Consider the following 11,889-nt stretch of genomic DNA (forward strand, 5'->3'; position numbering starts at 1 on the left):
ATGGATACAGACGGTCTCTGTGGGAACGCCCACAATGCGTCACCTCCGTTTAGGGCTGTCGGGGGAAAACGACAGAAAGGAGTTGTTGTGACAGTCAGGCCCCCCCCCCCCCCAAATTAAAAATGACATTAATTGGCCTGGGGGAGGCACTGCAACGTTTAATTGTCTGTATGTCATGCACAATATATGGGACATTGCTGATTGGATTTAGCCAAAATGTAGGTGACATTCTGCCATCTTCAAAATTGTACTGATTGGACAGATTGGCCTAAGGGGTTAGATTAAACAATTTGTTTAATTGTCTTTATATCGATCAACTCTACATCATTCATGGGGGATGGCAAGTTCAACATGTCCACTCTTTACCTGTTTGGTGATTGACTCTACTCTGGTGGGCCTCGTCATCACCAAGAATTAGCCCATGTATATGTGGCCTTGCATCATGCTGTGTTGTCAACAACCTGTAGTGTGGAAGAACACAGTCGATCTCTGTGGATTGCTGATTCCTGGAGGAACCAATGTACTGATCACTCCCTGAATGACTCCGCTGGGAACTTCCCAGGTCTGAGGATCCACCCTCACATCAGACACCTCCTACTGGGACGTGAGCCGCTCCTGCTCAATCAAGAAGTCCCAATTAAGGAATTTATTCTTGGATCTTCTAGCTGAAAAAGTGAACTCCTAAGACTGTGTCATTATGACCAAGCCACTCTGTGTGGTGCAGACACTCGGAAAACAGACACAGAACCAGACTGTGAGGGAGGGTGTTAGGACTCCTAACACCCTCCCTCACAGTCTGGTGAGGACCAGACAACCTCACCAGACTGTGAGGGAGGGTGTTAGGAGTCCTAACACCCTCCCTCACAGTCTGGTTCTGTGTCTGTTTTCGGAGTGTCTGCACCACACAGAGTGGTTGATTAGTCATAATGTCAGAGTGAAGAAAGGGACAGGAAGGCCTGTCACAGAAGAACCTGCATGGGCAACCACCTGCTCCAGAAAACGTTCCCCTGGGAGATCCTTCCAGGTCACTGAAGTCCAAGACCCGTCGCAGAACCTCAAGAGCTGCTTTCAAAACAGCATGTCATGTCACCCTGCTTATTAACCAACCAACCCTCCAAAGACCTCCATGATACACCCACATAGGCCCTTGGTTCTTACAGCCCCTCCATGTAGTTGAACTTGATAGTAAACTTATTGTTGCTGCTTAGTGTCTTTAGTAATTATTTGCTTTTACTGAGCATTGAGCATTGAGGAGCATTGTTTACATAATCATGAAATACTTCAAATGTTGGAACTATGTCATTTTAGCCTTAGGAATTATGTCAATGTTACAAAGTTCTCAGAGGTTCGCTGTTGCTTTTCAAACCACTCAGGGCACCAGTGCCACCTCCACACCCAAAGTTCAGGGCACCAGTGCCACCTCCACGCCCCCCGTTCAGGGCACCAGTGCCCCCTCCACACCCACAGTTCAGGGCACCCGTGCCACCTCCACGCCCACAGTTCAGGGCACCAGTGCCCCCTCCACACCCACAGTTCAGGGCACCCGTGCCACCTCCACGCCCACAGTTCAGGGCACCAGTGCCACCTCCATGCCCACAGTTCAGGGCACCAGTGCCACCTCCACGCCCACAGTTCAGGGCACCAGTGCCCCCTCCACGCCCACAGTTCAGGGCACCAGTGCCCCCTCCACACCCACAGTTCAGGGCACCAGTGCCCCCTCCACGCCCACAGTTCAGGGCACCAGTGCCACCTCCACACCCACAGTTCAAGGCACCTGTGCCACCTCCATGCCCACAGTTCAGGGCACCTGTGCCCACTCCACGCCCACTGCTCAGGGCACCCGTGCCACCTCCATGCCACGCCCACACCAATGGAGTGTGTGGGAGAAAGTAGAGTCAGCTGAAAACACAGCTGGTGTGGCTGTGCTCTCTGGACAGATTCAGGTTTCGGGCCGGGCCAGTACCCGACGGTCTGAATGCTTCTATTTACAGCAGACTGACAGACTGAGCATGCCCGTGCTGCTTTGGGTTTGTGTCTGCTTTTTGATTGATGCGTTTCCATCCCTGGTTTTTAAGACGGTTTTCTCTCCCCCCTCTCTCTCTCATTCACACAGTGTGGAATCTTTCATTTTGGGGCCTGTATATTCACTCAGAAGGAAAAATGTGTGCACTTTAATGAACTTTGTGTTTGGGCAGGCTAAGCTAAGCTAGCCATTTGGCTAAACGCGCAGGAACAAGGTGAGAGGTGCTGGACTGACTGATCCACTGGCTGTGGTCAGGGGGATGGTCACAGCTCACCTCAGGATTGAGTACATGTACTATGTCATGAATAATGATGTTGAGGATGTTAGACTTTGGGGAGAGAGATCAGGGCAGGGGGTCCAGTCTCTTGTCCTTGTCTTGTCAGTGTGCAGACAATAAAAAAAAAAAAATTAATATCAAAGTTATTGGAGTGCTGTCCTGGAGTAATTCCTTTCTGTGACATTTTGGAGGGTTCAGCACAGAAAGAATTGAGGGTTGAGCGCATTCTTCTGGTATTTTTTCATCGTCCTCAGTGAAAATGTATCAATTGATGCACATATGTTTCTCATAGGATGATAAACTTTACGCAGCTCTTTATTTTCTGTGGAGCAGTGCTAGTGGTCGAAAAAGGTGGGTAGCCTAAATTATAAATGTTTTCTCGCGTGTCGTGCCGTTATAGAAAAAGGTGGATAAGTAAACTTCAGTCGCCCATATGCCATACTATATGAGACTACAACAACTGAAACTGAATCATATCCCTATAATATCATTTTATTCTTATCATCATCATCATCATTGTTTATTTTGTGGTGTGATCTTTGTTGTTTATTTTGTGGACTTATTTGTATGTACCAAGCTATCCCAGCAAGCAAAATTACATCATCATGAAGTTCATTCAGCAACTTTATACGTATAAAATATGTCCAGATTAACAATTATGCAACATAAAAATAAAAATAAACACTATCCGGGGGTTTGAACCCAGGTCTGCCATGTGGAAGGGCAGTTTCATTCAAACCTGAATCCAGAGGAATTGTTTGTTTTGGTCAGAGCCTTGATGACAAGAGAGAGGAACGGAGTGGAGGAGAGGGGGAGAAAGAGAGATAAATAGTAGAGCGAGAGGGTGGCATTGGCATTCCATGCAGTGCTGCGCTCTCAAACGGTCCGAGCCTCCGTGGCAGTGTGCTTGTAAATAGGGGGTACGAATAGCATTTGCCGCGCAGCAGCACGGCTATTCATACCCGGGTACGAATAGACACTGTTTTTTTTTATCCCGTGGGTGTGTGCGGCGAGGGGCATTGAGTTTGTTGAGTTTTTGGCGTTGTTAGGTCGCTCTGTGTTTAGGATAAGTTGACTGTTCATTAAAGGAACATCAAAAGTCAGTCTCACACACACACACACACACACACACACACAGAGTGATTCACTGTCTGAAGCAGTGAAAATGACAATAACATGGAACTGCAGAAAAATGTGTATTCACCTTATGTAGCCTCCACCCATAGGTTGAGGCAATGTCTCGTCATAGACGCTGGGTTAGCTGCCTCAGCCTGGCTGGGGGCGGGGTCAGGGTGGGGTAAATCCCCCGTTCTATCCATTCAGCAAAGTTAGAATTTAGCTGCTAGCCCAGCCCAGACAGACACGATCGGGGATTCAACCACCGCAGTAAACGCACATCTGAGCAGACATCTTGTGTTCTGCTCTAGAACCCCCAAACCTGTAGTGTAGAGACACAGCACCGTCCTTTAGTGAGTCAGCCCATTGAGATATATCGGCGGTTTTACCCCACTCGCGCGCCTCAAACTAGTCTGACTCACCACTGGTCCAACCTAGTTTGACTCACACTATGAGTCAGACTAGGTAGGTTGTAGGTTTATGAGTACCCAGGAAGTGTAAACACAATCAGAACTTCCGATTGTATTTACACTTCCTCTTAGTCTCTCAAGCAGATGACGGTATCTTCTACATAAGGTGAATAAGATGTTGTCATTGATTGAAAAGTGTGCTACTTTTGGTAGTTTATCAGGACCATGATGTTGTCTCTGCCTCTCTCTCTCTCTCTCTCTGGACCTTCCTTTCCAACCTTGCCCGCCCCGCACACACAACCTTACTAGGCGGCACTTGGAACGCATAACCAGCGTGGGCCCGCGACCAGTGGGCAGCCGGGAGAATGAAGTCCTGACGGTGGACTATTTACTGGAGCAGATTGAGCACATCAGGGTAGAAAGTGCAGCGGGTCCCCACCGGCTCACCGTGGACGTCCAGCGTCCCACCGGCTCCTTCTCCATTGACTTTCTCGGGGGCTTCACCAGTTTCTACGACCGGGTCACCAACATCGCTGTCAAGATCGAGCCCAAGACCGGCGCAAAGCATCTGATGCTGGCCAACTGCCACTTTGACACAGTGGCCAACAGTCCAGGTAGGAGAACATGCCTCTTTCCTCACTGGCTAAACTTCCAATCTATCGACGGGTACATGGATTTATATCAAATACATTGTTTGTTTGTTTTTCACTTGTATGCCACATTTTCCAGCTGCTCGAGCCCAGTGATTCTCAACCCTTTTCATATCAAGGACCGCTAATTTAGGCCACATTAGGGAATCACTCAATGAGATTTTTGCAGTGTTTTGGAATGTTCACTCATTCACTCACTCACTCACTAACTATTCCTCATGTAGTGTTTATGATATAGTGAACTATATGGGTAAAGCACACCGAGATATTTATTTTTCTCCCTGTCACTCGATTCAACCCTCGCTCTGTCGCTGTTTAAATCCCTCCGCAAACCGGGAGCGCACTCCGCCCTCAGGCCAAGGTGTTCGTACTCAGAGCTCGGAGAGAGGGAGAGACTATTTGTGCACAATTGGCAGCACCTGTGTCGGCCCGCTGATAGATGTGAGCGGGGTGCAGCGAGCTTGAGAAACGACGGAGATCTTCACTGTCAAGAAACAAGCAGCACACAGCTCCAACGTTAAGACAGGATGAAAACGCAAACAACACAACTGTGTTTTCCCCCGAAGCAAGAATGAATACCGTAAATTTCGGACTATAAGCCGCGGCTTTTCCCCGTTTTTTGGCCCCTGCGGCTTATATAACGGTGCGGCTTATCTATGGATTTTTTCGGGAAAAAAAAACGGAATTCTCTCTTCTTTAGCACTCTTTCTAACTATAAATCCACTTCTGTTTTAATTTCCTCTCTTGCCCTCTTTTCACCACACCGCGGACACTGTGTGCACTGTAAAAAAAAACACAGGTGGTGTTGTGTTATGTTGTTTTGTTGAAATGTTAATAAATGGGAGCTTCCTCAAACAGCCATCTCTTTCCCGACAATCCCCTCTGTGCATGAACCCTTACATATGGTAATTAAACATTAAAACACAATAAAATAAAATAAAACATTAAAACACCTGCGGCTTATAGTCCGGTGCGGCTTATATATGTAACAAACAGGCAATTTTGCTGCTGCGGCTTATACTCCGGTGCGGCTTATAGTGCGGAAATTACGGTAAATACTCCGGGGTTTCGGCAGCCAATCAGCGTTAAGCAGTAAGCGACTGTTGGCAGCGAAATTTCGCTCGAGTTGGGATATTTCATCTCGGGCGCCGAGCGAATTTTCGCGATATCGCTCCGTCTCTGTCGTTGAGACGCCCAGCGATTTTTCTCCCGGGTGAATATACGCTCAATCGCTTGTTTGCATTGACTTTGTATGTAAACTCGATGCCAGCGAAAAACTTTAAATAGGTCGGTGTGAACGCACCTTTACAATCAAAAAAAAAAAAAAAAAAAAAAATCTACGTCGCCCTGCTTCCTTTGGTAAACACGGGTACATTCGATGTTCACTACAAAGTGCAGTGCATTGTGGGTATTTTATAGTGGACTATATCGTGAATCAAAATAACAGTTGAGAATTTGGACACTAGTAAAAAAAAATGGCGAACCTTTTTCACTCTCCATGAGTTTGCGTCCCTGTGTCAGCGCCAGCAGAACGTCCAGCAACAACTGATGTCACGGGTGTTGAATGTCCATTCAGAATGCCACCGTTTTCTCCAGGAAGACATCAATGATGAGATGCTTGTGATGAAAACCGTTTCTTCTTCTTCATCAGCATCTTCTTCATCATTTTCCGAGTGATCTCGAGCGCTTCTTGTAGCCAACCACAAACCACCACATTGTGCCGGGGAAGGTGCTTAGAGGGATAAATGGATCGTATCTAGATATTGCGTTACAGTATAATAACATTAGTAGCACATTTACTGTATTCAGTCATCACACATTTTTGTCTGGTTTTAATTCAGGAATTTTTCACAGGTCTCCGGTCTCCACACCCCTAGAGTCCCTTGCAGAGAACAGCTCTCCGCGTACACACACATGTGACACACGCACGCACACACAAGCAAGCTACAGTAAATTGATCCCAGAGGTGTTGGAACAGGAAAGCACACAAACACCACTGCCCAGCAACCCTGTGCTCTGATTAGGAGGAATTCAAAACACGTACTGGGTAATGCATTGTCTTGGACACGTTATTGAAGAGGTTTGTGTGCAGTGCACAATGCATATATGCGTGAATGTGGTTGGATAATGGTGCTCACTACATACATGGAAAATTGACTCCAGAAAAAGAATCAGTTTTGACTTTTTCCATCTTAAAGCCATAGTGTGCACACAGGTAGGTGCTAGGGCTGTGAATCTTCACTGGCCTCACGATTCGATTCGATTACGATTCAGAGGGCTACGATTCGATTACGATTATCGATGCATCTCGATGCATCTTAAATCGATGCATCACTTTTTTTCCCGAATACATGATTTTTTTTCTCACTTTCTTTTTTCTCACTGTGTGGCTACTTATAAAAGTGCATTTAGAATTGCATTGTATTATGATCCATAATTAAAATAAACAACTGCATGTACTTCCATTATATTTTATTTGATTATATAATTTTTTTTTTCTTTTTATAATCGATTTTTGACATTTGTGAATCGATGCAGAATCGTGCAGGTCCGCATCGCGATGCATCTTATAATTGATTATTTTTGACACCCCTAGTAGGTGCACACACAGGTACTGTAGGTGCACACAGGTAGGTGCACTCGCTGATTTGTAGTTGATGCATCTGTGCATCACATTTTCTGAACTCTCACAGCGCTGTCTTTTATGGAGGCGGGGGGGGGGGGGGGGGGGGGTCAAAGATTAGTCTGTCTTTTGACAATAAGTGGCAGTGACAGCAGCATGAATGGTACCCAGGCCTCCAGTGAACAAGCCCCTCCCCCTTCCCCACTGTTAACACGTCCAATCCCAAAAATCCGGAGCACATGATTCTCTCTCCCTCCGTCTCAGCTGCCATCTCTGTTCTGGGTGTTTTTTCTCTTCTTATTCACTTGTGGTTAAACCGTGTTCCTCACCACCACTATAGCCTGTCTAATCCTCCTGCATCACATGCCTCCTCTGCTGCCCCACTCTTTTCTTTCATTCGCTCAATTCCTTTTTTCCTTTCAGCTTTCAGGTGGAACAGAGTCGGGTCTTTCCCGGGTTGTTGCATTCCACACGTGTTTCACATCATTCTAAACGGCGCCGACTCACTTCGTTCTTGTACTGTGTATATATGATCAAAGTGTACATTAGAGTCGTCAGCTGAGGTTTTCTTATCTCAAACTCTGCCATTGGGTCAGGACCAGGACAGTTGGGTGTAACGTGGGTGAAGATAAACTACTATGTGGATTAGGGCTGTGAATCTTCACTGGCCTCACGATTCGATTACGATTCAGAGGGCTACGATTCGATTACGATTATCGATGCATCTCGAGGCATCTTAAATCGATGCATCACTTTTTTCCGCAATACATAAATACAATAAAAGTGCATTTGGAATTGCATTGTATTATGATCCATAATTAAAATAAACTGCATGTACTTCCATTATATTTTAATGCGATTTTAAAGCGATGCATCTTATAATCGATTATTTTTGACACCCCTAATGTGGATGCACAGTCACATGTTTACGACTTTGTAGGTATAGAGTGCCAAAGTCACACCCTCTTTTGTGTTAGGCATACGCACCAAGGGATTTGATCCACCATACAGTTTTCCATGGACATTTTGTAAAATGCTTGTAAGAAAGTTTCTTTGTCAAACCAAATCAGGAGAGACCATAATTAAGAGCATGTACTCTTGATCAAAAATTGCTGCATTTTTTCCAATCTTATTTTAAGTTTTGGTGTGAGTTAAATGTTATCTAGTCTCCCTAATTCTAAATATAGCTGAATCGTTTGGTTTGACCATGTAAAACTTGTTTTTATAGACATTTTACAAAATCTCTATGGAAAAAAGAATGGTGGATGAAATCCCATGGTGCATATGCCTAACCTGAAAGAGGGTGTGACTTTGGCACTCTGCAGGTCCATGTGAGCTCAAACGGTAAGCCAAGGCACCCAGCAAAGGACATCACAGTTCACAATGTAACAGTTTATAGGGCCTTTTCACGGCAACAGTTTTGAAGTGGTAAAGCAGGTGGCAAAGCAGGAAGTAATGCAGGTGTATCCAATAACATTAATCATTGTTCCATTCACATGTTCCAGTGCCAGGGCCCTCATTAATGTTATTGGTTACACCTGCTTTACCACCACAAAACAGTTGCTTGTTGCGTTGTGTGTGTGTCCAACACAACAAACAAAACGATCTCACCCTAAGCTTTCCTGACAAAAGAAAAGAAGTCAAGTTGAAAGAAAATACAAGGCTAACTCCTAACCGGAAATCATCAGAAAATGTATTTACAAAAAATAGGGCTTCTCACTCCTATGGACTGCTACTTTAGTTTTAAATATTTACAGTGCACAATGACTTACAAATCTGCAAGTTTAAAAGTCAGCCAACACATTTTACTAATGATCTTTAAAGTCTGAACCCACTAAATTACTCACGAATACTATCAGCTAACACACAACTCGAAGCTTCGGCAGGGCAGCCTCCATTGTTGGAAATGGGAGCGAGAGAGGGGGCAGAAGGTTGGCATTAGCTGGTGTTTAAATCAGCCGCGTTAGCCAATCAGCCAACAGCAACCCCGTCACCTGAGCCAATCAGGCAGAACACCACCTGTATCTCATCACACACACTTGAATGCGCACTGAGGAGAGAGAGAGCTGTCAACACAGATGACAACTAATTAGAGATGGAGTGATTAGTCTGGCCAATTAATTCAATTTTGAGATCATGGGCGTTGGCCGATGCCTGGCCGATAAATATTTGCATGTCTGCTCTTGACTGGAACTGAACCATAGACTAAACACAGAGATGCTGCCTACTGTGTGCACTACTGTAAAATAAATAAATAATAATAATTGTATGTATTTACAAATTTTCGTTCTCTCAGCGGATCTGCTGTTGTGCGTTAATTTTTTTGTGCAAAGTTTACTTTACCTGTGGACATTTAGTTGGTACTTTTTTTTAAATAAGTACACTGCAGACAGAGTGCAGATCTACTTAAGCAAACAGACAGTTAAATTAAGTGGTAATAAATGTTAATTTAAGTTAAGCAATTTTGTCTCTCAGTTGTTGTATTTGATCAGATGCAAAAACAACAACAAAAAACAAACATTATATGGCATTATATATCGGCCATTGACTGCCCTGCTCTCTAAATCTCGGCATCAGTCATTGAAAAATCCATACGGGTCGACCCACACAACAAATCACCAGGCAGAACAGGCAGCTAGGAGCTCACATGGCTCTCAAATCAGAGGGTTTTTAGTACCTTGACACACGTCTCCCCTGTCTGTCCTAGGTGTTTTTTAGTACCTTAACACACGTCTCCCCTGTCTGTCCTAGGTGCCAGTGACGATGCAGTGAGCTGTGCAGTGATGCTGGAGGTACTTCATTCTCTAGCCAACCTGTCTACTCCTCTTCACCACGGAGTCGTCTTCCTCTTTAACGGGGCAGAGGAGAATGTCCTGCAGGTAAACATAGAGAGAGAGAGACACACAGATGCTGTGGACTTTTATATGGCTGTTTAACTTGTCTCTCTCCACACCACTTAGCGTTGTCAGTTCCAATTCTGTTGATATCTTCCTCTTCCTTGCTTTCCTGTTTGTTTCTTACTCTCTCTCTCTCTCTCTCCAAACCTCCATCAGGCCAGTCATGGTTTTATTACCCAGCATCCCTGGGCCAAACAGGTGCGAGCCTTCATCAACCTGGAGGCTGCCGGTGTCGGGGGCAAGGAGGTTGTCTTCCAGACAGGTACTAACTACCATACTGTCTCTCTGACGTCGGCATATAGTTCCTCCCAGAGCCGTGTAGATAGAAGAGTCGCCACATCTCCATTCACTCCAATGGACCGTTTTTTTTACTCTCAAGAGTTCCACGAAGTAAGGTCCTGGATTAAGCAGCACTGTCGAGTTGCAGCAAAATGGACAGTTTGTGTTGTACTTTGAAAAAAAAATATATATATTTTTTAGAATCAAATTGTACATTATCAGCTTTATTTTAAGCATTCAAAAGTCACGCGAGACCCCTTCCTGGCTGTTCATTGGCTAATGAGTAACGCATTTTGGCCCTCCGCTGACGCCACTCTCTCTCTCTAAATCGCTCTGGTTCTTCCTAATCCCGGGGATAGACACAGGCTGAACTGTGCCATTATATACCCAATGCTGCCCTTACGATTCCAGCTCAGCCATTTAGCTTGTGGCTAGCTGCTGCTGCTACTGCTGCTGCTGACAATCTGATTAATGTTTCACTGAGGTTTCCATTTCATTGCCATTTTAGGCATTTAGCTGATGCACTTATCAATAGTGACTTACAAAAGACTGCAGTATTTGAACACAGCCAGCAGCAAAGAGTCAGAGACCTTGTGCCCTGACAATACTCCTGTGACGATGTATTGACTGTTCTTACTATCTGACAAAGACTTGCTAAAGTGACGTGTCAAATGTCCCACCAGGTCCAGAGAACCCATGGCTGGTCCAGGCCTATGTCCATGCTGCCAAACACCCCTTCGCCTCTGTGGTGGGACAGGAGGTCTTTCAGAGTGGCATCATCCCCTCCGACACGGACTTCCGCATCTACAGGGACTTTGGCAACATCCCAGGTACTGCCTGCCTAACAAAGCCTCTGGGACTGTGACAGTAACACAAGGAGTCTGTGTGTCCAAGTCCCAACAGAATACAAGTGCCCGTAGATCTACAAAGCTTTTAATATATCTGTTTCCTTTGTTTTTGTTTCTCCTCTTTTGTCTTCTTCTTTCTCTTTTTGCTATTTATCTGTCTATCTCCGTCTCTCTGTGTGTTTGCGTGTTTGCACAGGGATTGACCTGGCTTTCATTGAGAATGGTTACATCTACCATACCAAGTACGACACCGCCGACAGGATCCTGACGGACTCGATACAGAGAGCCGGTACACACCCACACCCACACAATACACCTATACCTAGATGTGCTCAACTTGGCATGGTCTGCATTGTATGCATTGTTTCCCCTACCATTCTACAGCAGTGATTCCCAACCAGGGGTGTGTGTACCCCTAGGGGTACTTGAGCAGCTTGCAGGGGGTACCGGTACTTGGAAAGATTTGAGATTACAATTGACTTCCAAAATGATTTAAATATATATATGGCATTCCAAGTCATTTCATAAGCCCAATGTTAAAATGGTACGTCCGCGCTGCAACTATTCCCCCTGGCAAGTAGAGCTGTGCATCTTCACTGATCTCACGATTCGATACGATTCGATTATACAAGTCTACGATTCGATTCGATTATACGATGCATCTCGATGCATCTCCGATGCATCTCGATGCATCACGATGCATCTTAAATCGATGCATCACTTTTTCCGCAATACATGATTTATTTTTTCTCACTTTCTTTTTTCT

At 45.2% G+C, this 11,889-nt stretch overlaps 1 protein-coding gene across 1 annotated transcript; it reads left to right on the forward strand.

Moving 5' to 3' along the window:
* Window positions 1-724: 724 nt before the first annotated feature.
* Window positions 725-11,412, forward strand: LOC310772155 (endoplasmic reticulum metallopeptidase 1-like; the record flags this gene model as incomplete). Its single annotated transcript, XM_083664601.1, has 7 exons — window positions 725-826; window positions 1,374-1,969; window positions 4,136-4,440; window positions 9,851-9,978; window positions 10,153-10,258; window positions 10,959-11,105; window positions 11,320-11,412. Coding segments are annotated over 7 exons (1,477 nt in total), but the record flags the coding sequence as incomplete, so codon positions are not given.
* Window positions 11,413-11,889: the final 477 nt, after the last annotated feature.

This window comes from Poromitra crassiceps, assembly GCF_964638095.1.
Source record: "Poromitra crassiceps genome assembly, contig: HAP1_SCAFFOLD_2114, whole genome shotgun sequence".
NCBI lineage: Eukaryota > Metazoa > Chordata > Actinopteri > Beryciformes > Melamphaidae > Poromitra > Poromitra crassiceps.